This window comes from Xyrauchen texanus, chromosome 5, assembly GCF_025860055.1.
Source record: "Xyrauchen texanus isolate HMW12.3.18 chromosome 5, RBS_HiC_50CHRs, whole genome shotgun sequence".
Lineage (NCBI taxonomy): Eukaryota > Metazoa > Chordata > Actinopteri > Cypriniformes > Catostomidae > Xyrauchen > Xyrauchen texanus.
In genome coordinates, this window is record NC_068280.1 from 10015955 (window position 1) to 10042854 (window position 26900).

At 38.3% G+C, this 26900-nt stretch overlaps 1 protein-coding gene across 1 annotated transcript in view; it reads left to right on the plus strand.

The window, feature by feature from the left end:
- Nucleotides 1-6575: 6575 nt before the first annotated feature.
- Nucleotides 6576-26900, plus strand: part of LOC127643586 (spermine oxidase-like) — a 33331-nt gene continuing 13006 nt past the window's right edge. Inside the window, exons 1-4 of the mRNA XM_052126372.1 lie at nt 6576-6724; nt 15131-15365; nt 16721-16947; nt 21205-21378. Coding sequence (XP_051982332.1) covers nt 15158-15365; nt 16721-16947; nt 21205-21378 — 609 coding nt within the window. The 5' untranslated portion in view covers nt 6576-6724; nt 15131-15157. The remainder of the gene's footprint in view (nt 6725-15130; nt 15366-16720; nt 16948-21204; nt 21379-26900) is intronic.

Below are 26900 nucleotides of genomic sequence, written 5' to 3' on the forward strand. Positions count from 1 at the left end.
AAAAAAAACAGATCCATTATGTGTCTAAGAATGATGTGTTGTATAACCGTATAGCTTCAGGACTAGCCTCCCCTTTCCACACATAATTATATCATAAATCATAAAAAGAGAAACCACAACACTATTACATCAGTTCACAAGTCAGCCATGGCCAAAAACCTACCACAGCCAGTTGAAGCCGGCTGATGAGAACTTTTCCACCCAGTTCCTGTGCTTGCTTTCATTTCACATTAATGAAAAGACACTTTCTTCCTCCTCTTTTGTGCTGTTGAGGCACATGGCCAGTGCTAGTGTCAGTTGGACTGGTAGAGAATACGGAGGCTAGGCAGGCAGCATTCACAATGTGCAGTCAATGCACCCCACTGAAGACACTAACAGAAGAGTCATTCTGGTAGACCGGGCCACTGGTGAAGGCCTATTACCACATTCCACTGCATTCCACTTATTCAGCAGGCTCATGTCAATTCATGTGCTGGCCACATAACAGCAGCTATTCTGTGTGGTCCAGCTTGCTTTGAAATCATTAAGATAACAAATACAAAGTAGAGAACTTGTGTGACTTTTCTGCTATCAGGCTAACTTGCTACACGTAATGAGATTTAAGTGTTGTATATTAAAATGAGTGGGTGATTTTAGCAAAGTCTGGAAAAACAAATAGGCTCATTGTGTGGATATGTAATCCTGCCTGTGTGTGATCACTGTCCAACAACAGCATTTTCCATCTCAATTCAACACTAATTCTGAGAATTTACAAAACAGCACAATAACCATGTCTAAGATGTTTAAGATGTGGATGTGAGTGAAATATTTTGCATGCTAATGCCCTACTTTTCCAAGGTAAACAGAGGATGTTAATGTGGTACTGTATGTAGTGTTGTTTTAGGAATTTGACCAACCTTTTCATTAGAAGATTACACCATCCACAAGCATCTCTGCTTACATGCACCTACCTTTATGTACCTTGTATCAGACTGTTCTTTGCCTCTTACTACACTAAGACAAAATCTTGTGACTTGTGCAGTAAAACTTCAGGACATATGTACTTTAATGGTGCACTGGTTTACAAAGACCTCTGACATTTTTTGTAAATGTCATCAGAGGGTCAAAAGCACAGAGGTGACCTTGATAACATGTTGCGGCAATTTTGCGTGTGGTATTTTAGTGCAATAAGTATTAGCAACAAAAAGCATCTTTGCACTAAGTGTAAATAGCACCTGCCACATAGTGCAGCTATCTGCAATTTTAGTGTTGCTGCAATAGTGTAGCATGTAATAAAGGTGTTAATGTGCTTTTTTCATGCTGACAACCAGGGTTCAATTCCCCCTTTTGTCCCACTATTTCCCCTTTTAATATTTAATTTCATACTACTTACAATTATAAATAAAAAAATATATATATATTTAAAGGTTGATAGCCTTGCAGTGATATGGTCACGTTGACAATTGGGGAGTTGTGAGAAAGGTTTTATCCAGGCAAACATAACCATGGTTTTACTATAGTAATAATGTAGTAACCATTTTTTTTTTTTTTTTTGGCAGAAGCCATTGGTTTAATGCAGTGTTACTATGGTGTTAATGTAGTAACCATGTTTATTTTTGTGGTTATTATGATTTTACTGCAAAATACCATGTTGATACTATGGTTAATGTAGTAAAACCTTGGTAAATGTTTGTAGAGAAGGTTAGGGTTAGGTTGAGGGGTGGGACTCTAAATAAACACAATAACCACACTGCAGTTAAGCCACTATACTGTGTGTTAGTATTTAATTCAAAGTGCAAATAGTATCTGCCACTATTTGCTACGGGTTGCAAATAGCATCTAACTCTATTTGCATCTAGTGCAAATAGTCACACCAAATCTAAAAATCTTAGGTATCACACACTTACAGAGTCCGACTATGTAAATGGATATAGACAAAAACTGGGCATCACACATAAGAGGATTACTTCAATCAAGTCGATTCAATCACAAACTTTCATTGAAACACGCAGCTGTTTTAGGACACGCATGACAGATGTTACCAAACAAGGATGGATGGAAGCGCTGCCATTAATGTTGCAGTTAATCTGTTTCGAGTCGTGAAACAAATGGGTCGAACGCATTTGTGTGCGGTCTTGGGTGGAAAGACACAGACTGCGACCCGAGTTGGAGGTTAGTGGCTTTAAATGCTTTCTCCACTTTGAGCGCTTGTTAAAATCCATTTTACAACTGAGTTCATTAATCTGTCTGAGGTAGACATTCACAAAGGATGCATTATTGCATTACGTGTGTTGAACACATTTGTCAGACAGACACTTTTGGTCTGTCTCACTGTGGTTGAGTCACATTTAACATGTTTTCAGCATCTCTAGCCATAAACGTGCCATTCTTAGGATGATGTGTCAAGGTAAATGTAGTTGATTCAGTTTGTTGTCTGTGCAGCTGCACGTTGCCTGGAAAGCAGTAGCTGCACTTACTGCCCCCTGCTGACTGAGACTTGCAAAAACATGGAAGTGGCACTTCAATCTTGAATTGACCATAGATTGTGCTTTTTTTTTTTACAGAAGTTATCGCTATCCTGGCACAATTAATATTTTTGAGTTGGGGTTTTGCTGTTTTATTCAATTTCTGTAGGCTTTTAGGTCATCCATATGCTAGTGTACTCCTTAACGTTGACAAAGTATACTTTTAGCAGATATACACATTTAAAACTCACTCAGTTTGTTCAGGGGGGGTCTATGTGGTGATTTCTCATGAGAAAATACAAATTTGAAAAAGAAATGGAGATGCATACAGAGTAATGAATGCTATAGAAAGTTGTGAAAAAATATAAATACATATATGATTTACAAAGAACAGTCTTGATGTAAAAAAAAACATTAAATAAGTGGATACATTATAGCATCCAGAACTAAAAATAAGAAAATAAAAGACAATTCAAATCATGTAACTCTTTTTATTTATTTTTATTTCAAAGATCTATTCATGATTAATAATATAAGAACATGAATTGCAAAAGACATAACAAAACGAGTAACCCAGCCATACAGGGACACAATGTTCATAATGTATGACTTAATAAACATGAAAGACTTATCCTCCAAATGTTCTCCTTTGGTTGAGAACAGTTGTCAGTCTGATAAGATAAAAAGATTATAATATTTAGACAACAGATTCCTCATCTGATGGGTTATGGGTTGATTGCTTGAGAAATTAAAGAAAGAAACAGATTGATGGGAATAAGCCTTTAAAGATACAGTACACATAAATCTTTCAGCATTTTATGAAGCGATTAAATTAGTCTTAAGTGAAATCTGTATTACCCACCTTTTTTAATAAAACTTATTTTCAACAATCAATGTGCTGGCTATTTAGAATTGAGAAACAGTAAATTGTTACTGTAACAAAAAAAAATTGTTAATAGTAAATGTCTTTTTACAACTGTGTACAATCAGGCAAAAGATGAAGCAATGGTGTTCTAAAAATGTTGAACAAATCACAAAGGTGATTTAGTCACATCAAATGTTCTGTGAATATTGTGGGAAGTCCTGAAACATGACATTGTGTGTCATTATGACCTTTATCTTTAAGGAGCAAAAGAAAAAGAAAATTATTTGTGGAGTGATTTAATCTTTGGCATCTAGCTGTGTTTTATAGTTTGAACATAATTTACTCTTGTGTGCTGCTCTGATATTCACAATCCAATATCTATGTACAGATCACTATCAAATATCATTGGGTGGAGAGTGGCTTTTTAAAGAGCTTAATAAATTAATAAACAGTTCTCCTTATAATCATAGTCAGTTGTAATTATAAGTGAATTGGTACTTCTGTGTTCTCAGGCAGAGAGAAAGGCAGAAATCGTATGCAAAGTAAGTGTTATCTTATATTGGAGTGACCATGTAAAAATGTCCCATATTGTCCCCCAGTGACATATTAGTCCAATAAAATAAAATTAGCAGGAGGCCTTAGTTACCTCACTTCAAAACAATTTGGTCACTTTTATACTAAAAGTTAAACTTTTACTTTTTAAACTTTTAAACTTGCTTTTGATTGCTATATGCACCTTATGCGCCAGAGAAATTAGCACGCAGCCATCTTGAAAATGTTGTCTTTTAACTTCCATTCTAGTGGTTGCTGTTTAGATGTTTAAGATGTTGATGTCAAAGTGTAATTTGTTAGCGAAGTGAATTTACAGGTGAATTTATAGAGTTTGCCAAAAGCTATTATGAGCATTTTAAAGTGTTCAGGGGATGTCAGAACAACTGGAAGCAGAGCGGGAAGATTTTAAAATAAGAGTATTACATTCATAAATCAGATCATACCTTCACGCTGTGGACGTATTGATATTATTCTGTGCTCATGAAACTCCAAGAGACAACACAAAGTCATTAAAAACATCTCTGTACAACACCTCTGGCCGTCTTTTCGTGTCATTCACCTATTGTGTTATTGTTAAGGTGCAGATGTTTTGAGTGTTAAACCGGGACAAAAAAGTGGTGTAACTATATATATATTTATACACGCACACACATATACATGTAAAAGTGTATGTTTTGTTTTATTTTGCGTTTACAACAATTTGAATCACATTTAAGCCTATAAAAATGTGGGGTGAAAAATTCTGTCATATAGTATAGTAATAGTGTCATAGCTGCCTATGGTCCAATTTACCTCCACGGGTGTCGTAAAAAACAAACATTTACAGTGACAGAAAAACACCTCACTAATATTTACATGTTAGGGATGGTGTAGACTCACACCTTCTTTGGAAAAATACTTACTGTTCTTACACACGTAATCCATTTTGATCGATTCTCAGTAGCTTCAATACAAACAGGAAGTTATATAACAAAATTCAGAAGTGTGGAGTGCAAAAAAGGGGCGGAGCTGAATAAGGTGAATAGAGCCTACTTTTTTCTACAAATAGTTTTTTAGATAATCATTTATTGCATTTTCACAATGACCTATGACTTAATGTAAAACACTAACATATGAAATAGCCTATTTTATTTAATTGACTATTTATTTAAATACATTATTTAAATGTATTTTACATTAATGTTCCATTTGTTGAGGGTTTATAAGGGGGTTCATTAATGACTAATAAGTCATTTACAAATGCATGATACATATAGGCCTACATGTATAATGTATAAATACATTAAATAAACAAATTTTCATGCAGTATCTCCCAAATATTGAGAAATTTTACCTCACATGTTATTAAAACATATTCAACATTAAAAACATATGAAAATGTACCTTAATGTAAAGTCGACACATTTGAATAATGTATTAAACCTATGCACACAAAGGTCATCAAGCTTTATTACATGAAATATGCTGTGAATGAGCAAGAAGACCTAAAAGGTGTTTTTGCAGAGAACTATAGGTAGCCTATCTAGGACTATATGTTAGGACACCACTCAGAGAAGCACCATTCTTTTGACATCAACATGACAAGGAAGGTGACAACACAGTTGAATCAAGACATTACAGTAACTAATATAAACACAAAGCGGACTATAGCAAAATGACACATTCTCTTATTTTAATCTCACTCTAATAATCTGTTTTTGCTGCATTGTGACTGTTTTTTTATTCATATATGAATGAATATGTGTATTTATTAAGCATTTATAACATGCTAGTTAAAATGCTCACTATTTGACAAGTTTTGCATGAAAGCCCACCATTGTTATCATGTTTGTTATAACTGCATATCAAAGGGTACACAATGTATTTGTAAATGACTTAGTCATTAATTAAACCCTTTGTAAACCCTTAACAAAGGGACTCTTAACATTATTTGTATGCATTTGATTTTTTTTTGTTCTGTTTTGTACGGAAGAGGTTTAGGGCCAAGCAATAATAAAAAAATAAAACCATCTCGAGATTAAAGTCATTATAATGCGAGATTAAACTCGTTAAATTTCGAGAAAAAAGTCGAAATACAATCTTGAGAATAAACTCATTAAATATCGAGAATAAAGTCATTATAATGCGAGATTAAACTCGTTAAATTTCGAGAAAAAAGTCGAAATACAATCTTGAGAATAAACTCATTAAATATCGAGAATAAAGTCATTATAATGCGAGATTAAACTTAACGAGTTTTTTCTCGAAACACAACGACTTCATTCTCGATATTTAATGAGTTTATTCTCAAGATTGTATTTCGAATTTTCTCGAAATTTAACGACTTTAATCTCGCATTATAATGACTTTATTCTCGATATTTAATGAGTTTATTCTCAAGATTGTATTTCGACTTTTTTCTCGAAATTTAACGAGTTTAATCTCGCATTATAATGACTTTAATCTCGAGATGGCTTTTTTTTTTATTATTATTGCTTGGCCCTAATCCTCTTCCGTAGTTTTGCATTTGAGTTTCTTTTTGCGTTTGTACAGCGTAGTGATTTAGGACAAAGATAAAGCTATTGCAGTAATGTAACAAGTATAAACAAGACCAGCTGTACTCTCTCGTTTACTAAAGCAGTGGTAGGCTTTGTGTGTAGTTCAAACACCCCCGTGTCTGACAGTGAGTCTCGATTTGAGAGCCGGGTATTAGCGCGGGATTACGTCACGGACCCTCATATTTATTCAGCAAGGAGGCAGCGGCATCGGAGAAACTGGCTACTTCTGGTTTCAAGACACATAAATACAAAGCGAGAGACAGGGAATACACAAAGGACAGTGGATCGTACGGCTCTCCAGTTTACGCTGAAGACGATAAAGTCAGGTAAAGACAATATGAAATGAGATGACGCGTGTGTGTATGTGTGTGTGTGTGTGTTTCCCTTATACAAGACTTGGTTGCCTTGTAATGGTTTCTTAAAGGGGTTTCGAGAATCAAAACTAAATTGTAAACAGAACTGACTCGCAGGACTAATTGCTTGTGGTTTCCGTGTGTAGACGGAAGGTGTTTCTCTCCGTTATTTTCTCTGAAAACACAGTGCATTTTCTGTGATAATATTTCCATTCAACCGCTTCTTATAATACGCTATTACATTGACATAAGAAAAATGCCTAGGTCAGTGAAATAATGTTAAAGGCGATGGTGGATTTTATAAAAATGCTTATTGGTAAATGCTTATAAGGAAACGTTTATTTTTTTATTGGTGAAGGCCACTCGCTGGTGTGACGGTACGTGTTACCGCTGATTCCTCTGATCGCACACTGTGCCGGTACTTTAGGCTAACAGTAAAAAACTTCTCAGATTTCATCTCAAATGACTCGGTGGCGCAAGTCTCTACGTAGAGAGTGCATACATTCCCCAATTGCCATTAACATAATAATAGTAATAAAGAGACAACTGACAGATAATTGTTACCACTTTTACTTCCTCTCAAGTCAAGTTTGCTCGTCTTCTCGGCGCTCCGCCAAGGCCCGCGAGGAGACCGGCGGGTCCGATCCGAGGACCTCGCTAAACCATCCAATCGGTAGTAGTGACGGGAGGTGTGTACATAGGGCAGGGACTTAATCAGTACCAGCTTATGACCCCTGCTTACTGGGCATTCCTTGTTGATGGAAAATAGTTGCAATCCCCAGTTCCAATCACCAGTGGGGTTCATCGGGTTACCTGCAGGTTAGACACATGCTGATCCACCCATTGTGGCGTGTGTGTCACATACAGGGGCGGATCCAGGAGTTTTTCAAAGGGGTGGCCAGGCAGGGGCAAGCGATCAGTCTGTGGTGGCACAGAAATATTCAGGCAGCATTTTTATATTGTCAGACTGTTGGGGTATGACTAAAACAGCAATTGCAAGTGGGGTGGCCAATAGGGTGTCCAGGCTTCGGACCATGGTAGCCATGGCCACCCCTGGCCACACCCTAGCTCTGCCACTGGCCACACACACACACACACACACATATATATATATATATATATATATATATATATATATATATATCTATATATATATATACACAGGGCTGGAATGGTAAACTGGTATATCGGGCATTTTCCCGGTGGGCCGACGTACTTTGCGGCCGATCAGGGGTGGACTGCCAATTGGGAGAACCAAGCAGGCTGATGGGTCGGCCGCAAAATGGGCCGAATGGGCCGCGATAAGCTAAAATGAGCTGCCGCATTATGCAGAACGGACCACAAAATGGCGCTGCAATATGCAGAAAAGGACAGCAAACCCCCGCCCCTCTCAACAACTTTTGGGCCAGTTGCTATGTAAAATCCCGGGCCGATTTCTCTTCCCATTCCAGCCCTGTATATGTATATATATATATACGAAGGCATCGTCAAGCTGGTGATGTATAGGCAACTTTAGTCCAGTCATTTAACGTCTAATTATATAGCGGGAGTTGCCAGAATATGGGTTTGGAAAAAAAATTACGCTTTCCGGAGGTGAGAAGTGAAGCTGTCAAAAACATTCGGTTTTCCAACAAAATGCCAAAATAAAAGCTACATTTAACTAGATGTGTGAAATTATTACTGTGATGCTCTGCTGTGCAGCACTGTGTTTGACCATATAATAAATAATAAATAAACTCCAATTTTGGATATTTGATTGTGCTGTAAAGATCAGTATAGGTCCTCTTCATTTACTAAAAAATAATGCAATGATATGTTAAAAAGTAATTGTTTGTTTTCATTTTATTCAAATTATATTTATTAATTTGATTAGACAGTTTTTTTTTATGATAAAATTTAATGAAACCTTAAAACCCGGAATTCAGATAAAATAAAATAGAAAAACATGAAATTTGGGGAAAATATAACAGAATTTAGAAAACAAATAAAAAAGATTTCAAGGCAGAAATGTGAAGCTTATAATTTTTTAAAAGCACTTCAATTAATGTTAAAACGTGTATTATTTAGGCTGAAAAGTTGTTTAAATATGTGTTTTTACAGTCGTATTAGGTTTACGGTGCTACGTTTTCATTGCAACGAAGTTGACAAAGTTAAAATGCATATTGTTTATATATTGTGCCTATACTTTTGAAACAAGGAATATTTTAACGTTTATGGACTGGCCCATTCACTTCCATTTTAAGTGCCTCATTGTATGCCAGATTTTGGCTTTTTTTAAGTAAGGGAGGGATTATTTCACAAATGTTGTCTATTGAGTTTAAATTGTATTAAACCTGGAATATTCCTTTAAAGTGTGCTTCCACCAAAACCTACTCTTAATCTGTGAGGAGCAAGAACATGTGGTATGTTTTTTTATACTGCTCCAGGAATAACACTCATAAAGTTCACAGTGCCCGAAGATTGACCAAGTCCCACAAGCAGAAGTACTGTTGCCTCAGGCACTGGTTCAGTGGAAGAAAAAGCACTTAAAAAAAAATATATGCACAACAGCGACATTGCTTAAATAAATGCTTTTTGGTGTTACTCAAAAATCTAAGGTACTTCTCCAAAAAGGAAAATTCTGTCATCATGTTGTTTCAAACCCATATTCTTCTGTGGTAAAAGGAGGCATTAAACAGAGGGTTATTTTTATTGTACGGAAAAATGTTTCAATGAAAGTAAATGGTGACTGCCTAACATTTATTTTGTGTTCCATGGAAAAAAGAAAGTCTTACTGGTTTGAAACCTCATGGTGGTGAGTAAATGAGGACAGACTTTTCATTAGGTGAACTATACTTTAAGCCATGTCTGTGGACCCATTTTATTCTCTAGCTGCACGTAGAAACAAAGGTCAGATTCACCATACAGTTGGGGTTAGCTGAGTACCCAAAGGTTTGCAGGAAGTTTAAGTATAAGCCAATGTACTGTATATGGGTCAGATTGCATAGTATCAGTGAGCTGTGCCAAAAAACAATTTCCACTATACACTCATCCTGAATTCACAAGATGACATTCTGGGCTTCTGCCTTGAAAAAAGATGTAACACAATGGAAGGACTTACTCATGCACTGCGTTTTGTATACAAACCCTCTCAACCATGACCACTTCTCTGAAAAAATAAAAAGGCTGTGTGTATAGTTGTTAAGTTTTATTTGGAAAAGCTGTTACTAATCAGTGGTTTTATCAGAGTGTGTCTGTTAAACGTCCTATATACACTCACCTCATACAATATGTTGGATTAGAACGGTGAAGTTAGGCACAGCAGTCACATGGAGGTTATCCAACTCTTTCCAATTCAGGATCACATCAAATGACCTTACTATGGAGTGCGCGTTCTATAGGCGTGACTGGTTGTGGGTCATCTTATGGACGCTTCACTGCGTCTCTCAGTTCAACAGGAAATGTCTCATTGACCAACAAATGTTAAAGATGACATCACACCTTTATGCTTGCTCAAGGGCACCAATCACAAGACAAACACTAACCCAAGAATCAGTCCTCTGCATTTATCATTGCTGGAAAAAAAGCTGACTTTAAAGGAATAGTTTGCCCCCAAAAAACATAAATGTTGACATCATTTACTCTCATGTTGTTCTGACTCTATTTTTTCTTTCTTTAGTGAAACAATTATATGTTAGGCAGAATGTCTGGGCTTATCTTTTTTATACTCAGAAATTAGATGGAGCTGGCAAGCTCCAAGATACATGGAAGAAAGAAAATGATACAGGGCTTGGAAAAACACAAGTTTACTAGTTCAATGCCAGGGCAATCTGGAGCCTATCGTAAACAGGTTGTTTCCACTGACTTTAAAGCCGAATGGTGACATTCTGTATACTTGGTAGTTTCACGTGACTACCGCAAACATAAACAAACATGGTGTGACACTGTGTGTTTGTGTACAGATTATACTTTTGTTTTTGAGGACTGTGGCATGCCAGGCGGGGCGGAGCAAGGATGGAGAGAAGCAAGGCCGAGGTGTGCACCTTGACCAAATGATCATGCCCAGCTGTTAGTGATCACGGCGTGCATAGGTAGGGGATAAAGCCAGGAGTAGAGCTGCAGTCGAGAGAAGGACGCAGAGAGAGATACATTGAAGCTTTGTGTGTTTATATTGCACATTTTCAGACTAATGTGTTGTCTGGTTAAAGTTTGTTGAATGTGCACTGGTGTGGAAACCTGGAAAAGGACGAAGATCATGCTGTCCAGGAGAACTTGCCACTGCCAGGAGACAGAGGAGCTGCTGCTACCTACCAGGGGGGCAGAGGAGCTGATGTCGCCCGCCAGGGGACGGAGGAGCCACTGCCATCCGCCAGGAGGTGGAGGAACCTCTGCCATCCACCAGGGGTGGACGAGCCGTTGCCTTCTGCCAGGGGGAGAAGGAGCCTGTCGCCATCTGCCAGGGTGCGGAGGACCAACTGAGGACCGGGTGGGCGGTGTGCTTGTGCGAGCCGAAGAAGAATGTTGTCTGACTCTTTCCCTCTTTCTCCCTCACTCTCGTGCTCTCTCCTACTCTCGCTTCCCCGCCCTCTCCTTCCCCTAGACCAGTGCCTGAGAAAACATACGGCGCTGGGTTGACTGAAAGGACCATGGTTCCTCTTCAGAGTGGTAGGGTAAGAACAGGGACCGGGGGCAGAGAGAGCTCTGCCCAAGGAAGACGCGTGTCCGCCGACAGGGAGACTGTACCACGGAATATACATCACAGGGGTTACCGGAGTAACCCCTGTGATTTTCGTGAACCATAGGGCTAAGGAGGAATGACATCATGGGTCAACGACTTCGTGAACTTGACTGGGGGTAAAAGCGCACATTTTCACCTCAGGGGAGGGGAAAGGCACTATACGCAAGTGATACAACTGGCCATCTGTTCTGTATAACTGAACTCTTCCTGTTCGTACCTGAAAGAACACGGGACAAAACCGGCTCAACCCAGAAAAATCTTGCGAATGTTTTGGGTGTTGCCCAGCCCGCTGCTCTGCAGATGTCTGCTAGAAAGGTGCCATTGGCCAGCATCCACGAGGATGCCACACTCCTAGTATAGTGTGCTCGACCCGCAAGGTGTCGGGCACGGCCTGGTCGGTAGGCCAATGCAATGGCATCCATGATCCAGTGGGCAAGCCTCTGTTTAGAGACAGCGTTCCCTTTCCGCTGTTCACCAAAGCAGACAAAGAGCTGCTTAGAGCGTCTAAACGTACGCACCGGACACAACAGGGTCTGCCTCCTCCCGGGGCAGCGCTTGCAGGTTCACCACCTGAACCCTGAAGGGGGTCGTGGGAACCTTGGGCACAAAGCCCGGTCGGGGTCTCAGGATCACGTGAGAATCTGCCGGACCGAACTCCAGGCAAGCTTGGAGTAATGTTTTACTCCTACACATTTTGTCAGGTACCCTAAAATGTACTTCATGTTTTCAAGTCAAAAGGAATATTTTTAAATTTTTAATTTATTTTTAAATCTAATCTAATGTAATATTATTATTATATTTTACTACCTGGTTACACCTAGTTACATTAGGTTCCACCAAGTTTTCCAGCTTGCTTCACTTTATGTCCATGTCTGAAGTTCTGAATAACAAAATGTTATGTGTGTAACAGAATCCTTATCATACACACTACTACTTTATCTGGTATAAGGTTTCATGCTTTGCTATTTTGCCCAAAAGTTAGTTGTTTTTGCTGGTGAATCGATTGTAATCTTGAAATTGTGTGCCATTTTGTTTGCAGTTACTGCAGTTTATTTAACAAAAGTAAATAATTTATGTCAATCTTTTTCATTAATTCATATTTAGAGCTCACTGATGTTTAATCAAATGGCTGCAGCATTTCAAAGAACACGTGTCGCTGCACTCAGTTAAAGTCACATGCTGAGCATTCTCAACAAGAAAACAATTCATTGTCCACATAATGCAGCAATCATTCTAGCTCCCTTCAGTGATAATAATAAGTGTTCTGATGGTCATTGTGTGTCAGAGAAGCTGTACTGCAGCACTTGCAGTTCTCTTCATAAGGAGCCTTGGTAATGCGCTCAAATAATGAGCTCGGCCTGTACAAACATCTGACAGGAGATAATTGAAATGTGTGCTCAAAGCATAGTAGCCACAACCTCATTCATTCAAGTCATATTAATTTACAGTCATCTCTTCCTAATGGAATGTGTAATTCTTTGTCTCCTGGGTACAATGATAATGTGTGCAGATAGTGTGTGTGTGCGTCCGCTTGCATATAATGGCTGGATCTAGAGTGGCACATTCTCCTTTGAACTTTGCTGTAATATTTCCTTTCAGTTAGTTTTGTCTACCATAATAACATCCTGTATCCATATTAATATTCCATTAAGACTCTTTCCCTTTCTGGTCCTTCTTACATTTCTCTTATGAGGTCTGTCTAACCTCAGGTGCATCTTTTCCTTTTAGCTGTCACCCTTTTAGCTGTCACCCATAAACATGTCATGTTTATATGGAAAGCTGGCCTGAAAAGCTTAAACGGAAATGTCGAGAGCACTTTCATTTCCCTGTCAGAAACTACAGAAGGTTAATTTACAGCTGTTTGCAACTCTGACCCAAAATCCTTGTGATAAGCCAGATAAGAGATAATCTACGAATGTGGTGTCAGGGTGGGAAGAGAGAAAGTTAGAGAGAGCAGGGATATAGACTGGAGTAGAGGGGTAGAGAGTTTTTCTTTGGGGAAAATCCCCTTCTCCGCGTAGGTCGGAATCGGCAAGGGCACACAGACTTCAGATGGATGTCTTTGCAAATACTACATACATGGGGAAAAAAACAGTTAGGAAAGGTGCACACAGCTTCATTGAAATTATTGCAAATAGGACTAGCATTAAAATATTCAATTGATCATACTTTTCTTATTGCATTGTCTTTAGGAGAAGCGTAGTATACAGAAGCACCCCAAACAGTCTTTGGGAACATGTCAGAAGAGAGGCTGTGAGAGTTAGCGCGCAGTGTCCAGGAAATGCCTTATAAGGAGTTCCGTGTCAGTAACAGACCAGTCCAGTGTTGAATTGAGTTAGATTATGAACATAGCCGATTTTGCGGAAAAGGATTTGTGGGTCTAGTAAAATAAAGTCCCTCCATACCGCTGGTTGTATTCTGCTATCATAGCTAAATAGCAGTCAAGTTCTTCCCCTCTCTTGGGAAAAACGCTGCAGTTACATCTCTATAAATTCCAAAAGCAACCACGAACTCGCTAAATGAGAGGTTTTGGAGTAATCTCGGATCAGACGACTTGAGATCTACGGCTATGTCTCCACAATCCACCAAACGTGATCACACTCAGGAGATTGGTGAATTCAGGGTGGCTGATACGGAGGCAGCAGCTGGAGGAATGAAACTCGTACCTAATGGAGAAGTGGGGAGAGAACTTCCTAGAGAGAATGAAAAAATCATTGGATGGTGGAACTGCTGGAAATAAAGGCACGGAAGATGGGGCTGAATTTGGCATTTTCGGATGAATGGAAGCTGAAGATAGTGGAGCAGGTTGAGAAATTTCCAGGTATTATAATCTAGATCGAGATTTGTACGGTATCAGATAGAGAAAGCACAGCCTCCAGGATGTAGTCTTGACCTCTGGCTGAGGAAGTTGAAGGAGGGGCTGTGTGGGGAGTTGATTTCTTCTTTGGCTGGGAAGAAATAGGGGAACGTGATTTAACTGTGCGTTTCTCCCTGTAGAGTTTGCAACGAGAGCGGTGGCTTTTGATATGTCCAGCCCAATACGTTTTGAGCAAGTTAATTGATTGAAAGACCTGGATAGATTAGGATTTTCTGGAAATTCACAACTTGACAGCATTTCCATGATCTTCGCAAGAGGCCAGCTATCCCATGGAGATGCCCATAGTTGTAATCGCGAGCTGCAATGAGGAGCTGGAATATCATCTTTAACTACGGTATCTATATGTTCTTCTGCAGAATAGAAATACTCTTGTCAGACATGGTGCTGCGAATGAATGTGTTGCTACGTCGGCACCTGAAGGCAGCAGAGTGGTTGGCTGCTGAGCGATCTTTAAAGCGAGAGGTGAAAAATTATTGTTTAAATGAAATTATGAATGACGATTTCGTGTACAGTGCATGTCTTTCTGATAGAACTACTGTGACACTTTGGTCATGATACTGCCCTACATATCACACACAAGAGGCTGGAGATAAGACACATTATTTTGGAAATGGAGTGATGTCTTTTAAGACTGTGCTTTAAATAAAGGAACTGTGCTGCGGTCAGTACCACAGGGTCTAAAATGTGAATTGGTTGACTCTTTGATGCTCTCTCTTCCTCTGTGTTGCTGGAGGCATTGCTGCTCGCTCTAATGGATTCTCCTCATCTCACCCTTTTTCTTCAGATTTCATAGAAGAAGAGCTTGGACGGCATGCAAAGTTGTGAAATATCTTCAGACAGCACTGATGATCCTCTTAGTAGTGGTTTACGCAGACATCGACAACCTCGAATAGTAGTGATCGGTGCGGGCTTGGCCGGCCTTGCCGCCACCAAAACCCTCTTGGAGAACGGCTTCACCAATGTCACAGTACTAGAAGCTTCGGATCTTATCGGAGGCAGAGTGCAAAGCATTCAGCACGGTGAGACCACTGTTTCTCCCATGAATGCACATAAAAAACTAATTATTAACAAACATGTAGAAAAAATGTATGGTTACTCTCAACATGCTAATTTTCTATTTTTTACTGAAATTTTTATTCTTTCTTGGTCTAAATTCAACCTCTTAAATCTTCTCAGAATGAAAATATGCCTAAATGTTGACTCCTACACATAAAAAAATTAAAAGAAAAAAAATTCTGGTAACCTAAAAATTTACTTCATGTGTTTTATTTTCCAAAAGTCAAGTCATATTATTTATTTTATTTTTATAATTTTTTATATTATTTTATTTTAACATATTTTTAATTTAAAACAATATATAAATATTTATTTTCGTTTTTATTTGAATAAAATAAAAAAACAATATATTAATGATATTTATTTAATATTGTAATTTCATCCAATTCAAAAATATAATTTATTTAATTTTATATTGTTAAATTGTATTTTTATTTTTTAAACATTTTTATATTTAAAACAATGTTTAAATATTTATTTACATTTTATTTATTTAATTTCAAAAGAAAAATTATATTTAATGTTGTATTTAAAATGAATTAATTAATATAATTAATTTAATAACATTCTCTTATATTTAATGCCATATTTAAAATTAATTTATATTTTTATAAAAATAAAATATAATGTAAATATTGATAATATTTATTTAATATTATTAACTTATTGTACATTGTCTGTTTTTCATCTTATTAAAAACATATTTTATAATTTTGTATTGTATTTTTATTTAAAAATATTTTTATAGATTTTTATATTTAAAACAATATTAAAATTAGCATTTACATTTTATTTCAATAAAATAATATAACAAAATACGTATGAAGTATATTTATTTAATATTGTATTTAAAATTATTTAATTAATGTGATTAATTATCTTAAAAGTTTAATAACATCCTCTTATAATTAAAATCATGTTTAAATATTCGTTATGATTTTTTATTAAAATAAAATAATATACAACATTTTAAATGAATAATATTTATTTGATATAACTAATCCTCTTAAATCTTTTCAGACTAAAAATAGGCCTACATTTTGTGTTGTTTTTGTTTTATTATTTTATTTTAAATTATTTATCAATGTATTTAATGTTATGTTTAATATTATTCAATTAATAATATTTACTATGACTGAATCAACCTGGTAACACCTGGTTACATTTGGTTACATCAATGAAAGACATTTTAAGTGTCAGGTAGAAATAGCTCCTTAATGTTAAAAACAGCTACACTTTAAAAAAAATTTTTTTTTACAGTGTATAGTTTTCTGTTGCCAAATCCATAACAAGCTGTTTCATCTGCCTCTCTCCACAGGTAAATCCACTTTGGAACTTGGAGCAACCTGGATCCATGGGGCGAATGGGAACCCTATCTACCACCTGGCTGAGGACAATGGACTCCTGGTGCACACCACTGAGGAGGAGCGGAGTGTGGGCCGCATCAGCCTCTATGCCAAGAACGGTGTGGCCCACTACCAGACTAATAATGGCAAGCGCATACCCAAGGATCTGGTGGAGGAGTTCAGTGACCTGTACAATGAGGTGATGGAGCCCCTGTGCATGCATTCACTTACTTTAACTGTCTATGAATTTCAGTATTATGCTTGCATAAATCAATGAGGTATTTTTTTGCAGCTTTACAGTGAATAGGGACTCTTGTATTGCTAATATCTCATTGCCCAAAGCAGGTGTTTCAACATTTCATGATTGCTCTTAACCCTCTGGGGTCTGAGGGTGTTTTGGGCCCTGGAGAAGTTTTGACATGCCTTGACATTTGTGCTTTTTCCATCCATCCATCCATCCATCCATCCATCCAGTCTGATAACACTGTATTCAGCACAAACTGGGCTACAATAATATGTGAGCAACATGTGTGTACATGTTTGTATTTTTGAGAAAATAACGTTTATGCGTGGTTTTTGAAAAAACAAAAATTTTAAGTCACTGAAATAAGGTCATATAACACATACTAAACATTTGTCCACAAGACTTTTGAGAACTGGATCTTGTAGCCTAGAGTTTTTGCTACAAAATGATGTGAAAATCATCCTGATCACTCATTCATACAAAACAATATAGTCATTTAACTTTTGTGTGACAAATTTAGTGCTGAATGGCAATATGCGTGGAGGCGTGAACGATCATGAATATTGATGTAATTCACACAAAGACCACTCCTCTGGGCCCATCAATGAGGAATGTGACAGAGAGAGAGAATGAATGTGAGGAGACTTGATGATCAAAATCAAGTTTTAAGTTAAAAGAAGTAATCTGACTATATATTTTCTTTACATAAAGACTTTACTTAATTTTAGACTTACACTACCGTTAAAAGAAGTCTCTTCTGCTCACCAAGACTGCATTTATTTGATCCAAAATACTGAAACAATATTGCTATTCTGAACTCTTTTTATAATTTAAAAGAACAGTTTTCTATTTAAATATATTGTAAAACGCAATTTGTGATCAAAGCTGATTTATAATCATTCTGATTTTCTAATATGGGAATATTTAAAGTGTATTTTACTAATTTAACCTGAACACATATTTGCAAGCAGCTTTGTTGATGATAATGAGGCATTTTAAACACTAGATTAAATAAAATCTAAACATTCATATTATTTTTATATCATATTACACATCATATTTATATCATACAGCATACAATTTACATGTATATATAATATAGCATGTCAACTAATGAAAACTAAATGACTTACTCGTCTGAAATTGTAACCTCAGCTGGATCAAATATGTCTTAAAAATACAAACGTTCATCGGAGTCCTGATCTTCTACGGAGGAAAATGTTAAATCTTCCATAATATCCTGGAGCTTTCTTGCCGTGTCATTGCAAACGCGCAGAAAAATGAATGAAGTGTTTACCTCAGAGTAGGGGGCGTGTACATTTGCATTGATCGCCTCAGCACATTAGCGTATGAATGGCACTCTGCTGGTGGGTGTGATCACATTACAGATAATGAGATGGACCGGTAAAAACTGTACATCGCTTTGTTTCAAACAGATTGCATTGCAGGAGAATATTTGTTTTAAATTGGAATAGATTTATTTAAAAGTAGACAGTTTAAGCTTTCTTTAGACATATGTTTCATATTTGAGTGATAAGAATTCGCAGAGTTTAAGTTAATTTTAGTGACGTGTTTCTGAAATATGCTCGTGGAGACAGAGACTGCTGAAAGCTCAACCTTTTAATTTTCTTTATTTTACAAAAGCACACGATTTTGTTGTTATTGTGAGTGTACACAAATAAAAGTAGACCCTTTATAGTCTCTAATGATGTCTTACACTTATCTGTATACCCAAAAATGACGGAGTATTTTAAGTTGTTTCTGCTGTAATGACGAAAATATCCAGCAAAACGCGCCGGCGCGTTTGCCGACCCCAGAGGGTTAAAGACACTTGCTACATGTGTGGCCTTTTCTCAGAATAAGGGAGATGTTGTATATGTAGGATGTCTTTTTATTGTTCAAAACCACTTTCAGTAAGAAACCACTGTCATTTACCATTAGGTGTGTCTTGTTTCTTTACGTACATGAAAGGTTCATAATAGGTATTACATAAATGAAAGATTCACACAGGAAGCTGCTGTGCATACACTTCCTTTAATATCAAAAGAAATGATAGAAGATTGTACCGGTAGGTACAAAAAATCTCTCTTTATCTAAAAATAGTTTTAGTAGCATGCCATTATTTTTGTACGTATAAGCCAGGGCTTCCTAACCTGTTTTGACAGCCAAACCTCTAAGTAATGCTTACCTTTAAATAAATATGAATTTTACAATTGATATTTGATCTTATTTATCAGAATTTGATCATGTTGTCATTTGCATATTTTTAATAATTTAATTTATCAAATCATTTAATAATTTAATTTACTTAATTTAATAATTTGTATAAGATCCAAGTTATATTTGTTTTAATTTTAATGATTTTCATATATATATTTTTTTATTCAAGTTAAATCATTGTTGGCACCCTGCAGTTTTTTACACTGTTGTCACTAGATCGGCATTAATAGGCACACTCTACCTAAAAACAACCAGAGAAGTTCAGTGTTACTGTAGCTTAATGCACCTTTTAACATTTATTTTATATATAAAATATTATATATTTAAAAAGTTAAAAAGTTAACTGATAGTATTTATATATGTTTAAAGAGGACCTATTATGCAAAATTCACTATGAATCAATGTTAAAAGTCCACCCACTCCTCTTTCTTATAAATGAATGGTTTTCGTTTCTGCTCTAATGTGACATCACGTTAGAGCAGGCCTCCCCACGACTGGTGACGGACTCCACCCTATTATCTTAGATCATCCGCTGAGTGATCTACACACAGTCTGCCATTTTTTCCCACGCTGAGCAGATACAGTGAGAAGAATAATGTCTCAGCTTCGTAAGCATCATAAGTGTTCTGTTGTTGGCTGTAAAAGTGAACATAAGAGTCTTCGTGTACTCCCGGCATCAGAGCCACTGAAGACACAGTGTACAAGTTTTGTCTTTGAAGGAAATGTGCCCCAAAACTATGTTTGTGCAAATAATTTTACACCAGACTTTGTGCTTTGTGAATGAGTGTCAATATAAATCAATATTTTTACAAAAATGAGATTCTCAAGCATAGATCAGTTCCAACTGTTCGTGTTCCAGCTAAAGTTACCATTATCTCTGATTGTATTCACGGAGACCTGTCGTTATTTTTAGCTTACCGTCTGTATAATTCATAACCGCACCTTTATTATGCACAATACAGTAAGGTCATTGTCTTTTTGAGAACTATGTATGTTTTCTGTGAACATAAGAGAGTTGTACTAAAAGTAGAATGTTTACTTGCAAGGCCAGCACATCTGCACAACATATCAGTACCACGAGGGATGTTTGTTGCAAGACTGACTCACCACAGCTGTGTAGTGTCAATTAACCATTCAGAAATATCCTTGTTCGTTCTCACAGTTGTGACTACTGCCGGAGTCTCTCCTTCATCAGTGTCCGACTGTGGTTCATACATATATGGCTGATCGCCGGTATTTACGCTGTTAGTCATATTGGTTCTGAAGCACAAGCTGTGAAGACACAGCCCTCTTCCTGAAAGGGGCAGGGAGCAGCAGCTCATTTTCATTTAAAGAGACACACACGAAAACAGCATGTTTTTGATTCCACCCAAAAAGAGGCATTTACAACATGGTATAATAAATTATCTGTGAGGTATTTTGAGCTAAAACTTTACAGACACATTCTGGGGACACATGAGACTTCTATTACTTCTTGTAAAAAGGGCATAATAGGTCTCCTTTAACACCATTACTCAGGGCTGTCTAGTTTTATCATTATCTAGAAGCATTTTCTTGTTTAATAAAGACGAGCTGTATAGGTTTCAAGTTTGATAATATACTGTACTGTGTATCAAAATCTATAAAGAATTATTTGTGGTCATTTTTAGGTGTCATAAAATATATTTAAGTTTAGTTTTAGTTATTGCAATCATGTTAGTTTTAGATTTATTTCATTAAGCAAAAATGTCTTCATTTAGTTTTTGTTTTCATTAATGATAATAACACTGATGTTACAGACTGCCTTTTGCATACATTGATTATTTGGGCAATGCAAGAGACTACCACTTAAAGTAATGCAGTATTGTTGCCATAACATGTTCTAACCACAGTAACTAATGCAATTAAGGCCTTGTTTGTGGTAAGGATTGCTCCATGATCTGATGACTCGAGGAAATCTCTCTCTCTCTCTTAATCTTGTTTTCTCTGTCTTTCGCAACCTCCTCTGTGCAGGTGTACGAGCTGACTCAGGAGTTCTTCCAGAATGGGAAGCCTGTGGGTGCCGAGAGTCAAAACAGTGTGGGGATCTTCACACGAGATGTGGTGCGTAAGAAGATCATGTTCGACCCTTATGACTCAGAGAGCACCAAGAAACTCAAGTTATCTATGCTACAACAGTACCTCAAGGTAGGCAAAGCTCTAATGTCTATGTCTAAGGGCATAGCTTACTCAGAATAAGAAGTGAGAAAAACAACAGAAGGGTTTGACACCTCTTTAGGTGGAGTTCTACAGTTTCGCATTTCAAAAGATAAAAAAAATCTCTGTTGGCTCACGAGAACACGCAATCAGTTTTGATCAAACTCATTGCGTATGTTCTCTTGTCAAGCACCATTTCCACACTGTTGCAATTGTGATTTTTTCTTTTGAATTGCGAAACTGTAGAGCTCCACCCAGAGAGGTGTCCATCACTACTGTTGTTTTTCTTGCTTCTTATTATGACTAGGCCTAGTATTCACAATCCATGTATTAATTCAACCTCTCTGTACTGTTTGTCCTCTGTTATGTCAGACTAGTCACTTTAAGTCTAATAGTATTGAAAGCTGGATTATGGAGGTAAAAGTAGGGCAGACATTGAGTGGTGTCCTGTAATGCAAAGGGTTATTGGAGGAAGGGACAGAACCAGAACAAGCACACCGCTGGCTATGTTAATTGCCAAAAATGTTAGTTGTCAAAGGAAATCACGATGATAATGAAATGATTTTAATTCAAACGTAGTTTTGATGAAAATGTGAAGATAATTAAATAATACTGCAAGATATTAACAGTGCACAAACAGAAAGAAGAAACATTTGTATTTAGAAGAAGAAATATCTAAAATTATTTATTAATATAATCCAATAATCCAGAGTGTTGTGTATATCCCCACTTGAGCTGTGTGAACAGAAAGAGCTGAACACCTGCAAAATTAACCATTTTACAAATGGGTTAATTACACAACACGTCCTATTTATACTTGAGATTAATCACTATATCCACAACATATACTGTATGTAATATTACAACTTACATCAGCACAGACAATGAAGCAAACTTAAACAAAGTTACATGCTAGTCAGTCTGAGGGCTCTATTTTCGTGATTGCGCAAAGTGCAGTGCTAAGACCATGCGCAACGTTTTATCCAATTTTCGTGAGCGCTAATTCCAAGCGCAAACTCCATGCCAGCACAAGTGGGCTTGGGCAGGGTCAGGAATTATCACCCGCCAAGCACCAAATGCGGGTACATTTTCTATTTGACTAGTGAAATTCGCAGTGTCACATGCCATCGGTTTGTGTCAGCTTGTAAAATAACATAACATCCCAGTTTTGTCCTCAAGGGGGCTATGAAGGCTTACGGCCAGTAAGATGGCCGTATCATAGATAGTCTCCGTTAGCTGTAAATCTAGAAACAAGATAATGGCAATTTTGAGGAGCATTCATACCATTGGGGTGAAGGCAAGACCACTCTTGTATTTCCAGTGGATATGCAAGTAAGTTTTAATAATAGCCCACCACTACACATACAAATTCTCTGGTAATGATTGCATTATAATACAGCAACCAAATTTTCGTTAATAGTTCTTAAACGTGCATTCTTCTGGCGATTTGAACAGAAAACCGGAATAAAATACTCAGTGTATCCTATACTACCATTAAGCACAGCAGAAACCCTCAATACTTATGTATCTAAAGCATGAGACATAAAGCTCTACCAGAGTTGACCGATTCCCAATTAAATCACTCTTTTGAGATGGTTCTTTTAAATCTACAGCACGAGACATAACATGCGACAGTATTGTCTGATTCCCAAAAAAAAGTATTCTTTTGAGCCGATTCTTTTTAGTGAATCAAAAACTACAGCAATACCAGTGTTGTCCCAAATGAACGACTCTATGAGCTGACTCTTTTTAGTGAAACAAAGAATCAGTTGGAGTTGACTGAATTAACTCACTCCAAATAAATCAAGAACTGCTACTGTGTTATTTGTACAGGCTCAGAAGACTCATGAGTTACTTACTGGTTGTTCATATGACACTATGTAGTAATACAAATTTAGTTTTATAGAAAGAATTCTAAATAGACTATCTGGCAATTAAATAGTTCATAAATAATAAATTTATTATAAATAACAATTTTAAACATGCTTACAGTATTGATTATTTGTCTTTCATGTCTATAATATCCAATTGTAAAATGCAATAAAAAAAAAACAATTGGCCAATAAGAAATCTGACTGGCTGGTAATTTTGTTCATCTACCAGCCACCTTGGCTGGTGGACTAAAAAGTAAATTTCGGACCCTGGGCGTGGGTGGGAGTGTTTGCACTATCTGTGGGTGTATGCACGCAAACTTGGGGAGTATTGTAAGTCAATTAAGTGCCACAAAGCTCAATTTGCTATTTTCCTGAGAGATATGTCATTGTGCTAATACATTTGAGAAGCAGGTCAGTTTGCAGTGCAAAGTCAAAATTCAGTTCCTACATTTGCAGTTTGGAGATTATAATAAAGTCCATGTCCAATCTCAAACAATGTAGTAAAACATTAAATTATGTTCAAGATGATCACTGTTGTCAATTTTTATAGATTGTTTTGTCCAAAACTTCCTGGCCATGCCCATTGACTTATGTTATAGTGCTGAACTTAGCACTAGCACTCATAAAATAGGGCCCTCAGTCATAATGCATAACTTGTTTTGTGAAAATGCTGTAAAAAAAAAAAAAAAAAAGCAATACCGTCAACTGGCGAAACGCGTAAAATAAAAAAAATGTCGTCATTTTTATTTGTATAGCGCCTTTCACAACACACATCATTTCAAAGCAGCTTTACAGAAGATAAAACCGTAATATCTATAATGAGCCATCATTGTGTAGTTTGATCAAATTTGACTGTGAATTGTGTTTAAAAATAAGTAATTAAATAATAATTGTATTTATAACCCCAGTGAGCAAGCCAAAGGTGACTGTGGCAAGGAGCACAAAACTCCAGAAGATTTTGGTTAATGGAGAAAAATAACCTTGGGAGAAACCAGACTCCCTGTGAGGGCCAGTTCCCCTCAGGCTAACATCATGAACACAATGCCAATATTACTTATGTATAATGCAAGTCATGGTTTAAAATGATTAAACTAAGTAAGTGTTAAGGGTCAATGTTTAAACAAAGATTTTGTGTCGACTGTAAAATAAATGACTAATGTCTTTGAAGTTCATCCTGGATTAATCCTGCAATTTATCCTTGTTAGTTGGCTGATGAAGGGTTTTGTTGGAAATTAATTTATAGTTTACGTATTCCATTTCAAGAGTGTAGTCCATCATTAGACCGAGGTGATGCAGGCAGAGATCAGTCAGTCAGTTCAACCTGGCCAGAAATTTCGGTGAGGTCTATCCTAAGTCCAAGGTTCAGACAATGGCATATGAAGTATTCCATGTCCTATGGTTGTTGGAGTTGGCATCAGTTCATCCTCTGAAGTCCATCGTAATAGACTGAAGTGATGTTTGGCTAGCACCGGCTGCTATTAGTCATCATCACAGAGCAACATGAATGAAGCAGGAATGGTGCTGGATCCAGGTGGTTCTGGTGACCTCAGGATATGAGTCCCAAGGTTGAGACAGGGAAAATAATACAATAATATTAGCATAAATGCCATTCAATTTATTGCAGAGTTATAGATCATGATGGATGTTTCTGGTTCCGGCAGACTAAACTAAAGCAGCCTAATTGTGAGTTGAAGGATAAATTAGGTGTGTATGCCTGGTTAAATAGATGAGTCTTTAGTCTAAACTTAAACTGAGGGAGTGTGTCTGCATCTGAACAGTGTTAGGGAGACTATTCCGTAGTTTAGGAGCCAAATATGAGAAGGATTTACCTCCTTTTGTGGATTTTGATATTCTAGGAACTATATTCTAGGAACCATGAAGAATTCAGAAAATAGTAACTTCTAAAAAACGTTTGGTTACGTATGTAACCTCCGTTCCCCGAGGGAGGGAACGACACGTTGTGTCGGAGAAGCGACACTAGGGGTCTCTCTTGAGCGCCGATATTCACCTCTGATCTATGAAAAAAGGCCAATGAGAGTTGGCAGCCAGTATTTGCATGTCCCGCCCCCGGACATACGGGTATTTAAGCGGCGCAAATATGGGAGTTCATTCAGGATTTTTCTGAGGAGCCGAAATGGTCCGGCCACAACAGTGGCTCGGTTCAGTGACATGGCGGAGGAAAGACACAACGTGTCGTTCCTCCCTCGGGAACGGAGGTTACATACGTAACCAAACGTTCTCTTCTGTCGCTCTCTCCACGTTGTGTCGGAGAAGCGACACTAGGGGACCCATTCCAATCTTGCCATGTGCTGAACCGTATGCGTGAACTGCCGATACAGAGGCGGGCAGGGATTCATCCAGTGCCACGCATCGCCTGTACCCGGCTGCACGTACTCTTCCCCAATGCCCCATACTGAACATCGGGATCCTTCTAGTTACCCTGGGAGGGGAACAAGGCGATGTTTGCCAACATGGGAACGGGCCAGCCTGGCTGGGCCTCTTTTCTCTCTATGTTTCTCGCATAGAGCAATCACGGCCGGGGCCCTTACATGCATATAGGGAAGGGGGTCTTACCCAGACCCTCGCGGAGACCACACCTGCCCTTTTTCTTGGGGAGGAAAAGTGGTAGACACGTCACACGGCCGCCTTAGGGCTCGTGTGGAAAGTAAGGTCGCGTGGTAGATCCCAGCCTCGAAGGGGGAGTTGCTACAGCACGGCGACCGGGCAGCTGTAACTGCCTAAGGGAGACACGGGGTCCGCTCGTAAGGGGACAGAACCGTGGAAATACACACAGGGGCGTCCGGCAGGAGGCCTTCTATTTTACCTGTGGAGCACCTGTACCAGTACAGGGTAGCCATCAGGGTACCCGCAGTGGCTTGGGTCGGCGAGTTCCTCCGCTGAACCGCGGACCCGGAGGGCTGGGGAGGAATCGACCAGGGTCCCGACTCGGAGTGGGGCGCCCTGGGAAAAAGGCGCACTACTTAACCTTGACGTCAGGAAAGGGCGCTGGGCGCAAGCGATCCACCCGGCCGGTCGGTCTCACGTGTTACCGAAGTTCTACGGGCTCGGACCTGGGAAAACACGAGACGCTAACCGACTCAACGCGGAGGTTGTAAAACCTCACGAAGGTGTTGGGTGTTGCCCAACCCGCGGCTCTACAGATGTCTGCTAGTGAGGTGCCCTTGGCCAGTGCCCACGAGGATGCAACACCCCTTGTTGAGTGAGCTCGGACCCGTAAGGGTAGGGGCACGGCCTGGGTGTGATAAGCCAGTGTGATGGCATCGACAACCCAGTGGGCGAGCCTCTGCTTGGAGACGGCATTCCCTTTCTGCCGTCCCCCAAAGCAGACAAAGAGCTGCTCAGAGCGTCTGGTGCTCTGTGTGCGGTCCAGATAAATGCGCAGGGCGCGCACTGGACACAGCAACGAAAGGGCTGTGTCTGCCTCCTCCCGGGGCAGCGCTTGCAGGTTCACTACCTGATCTCGGAATGGTGTGGTAGGAACCTTGGGCACATAGCCTGGTCGCGGTCTTAGGATCACAGGCGTATCTGCCGGACCGAACTCCAGGCAAGTGTCGCTGACAGAGGACGCTTGCAGGTCCCCGACCCTCTTGATAGAGGCGAACGCGATCAGCAGGGCCG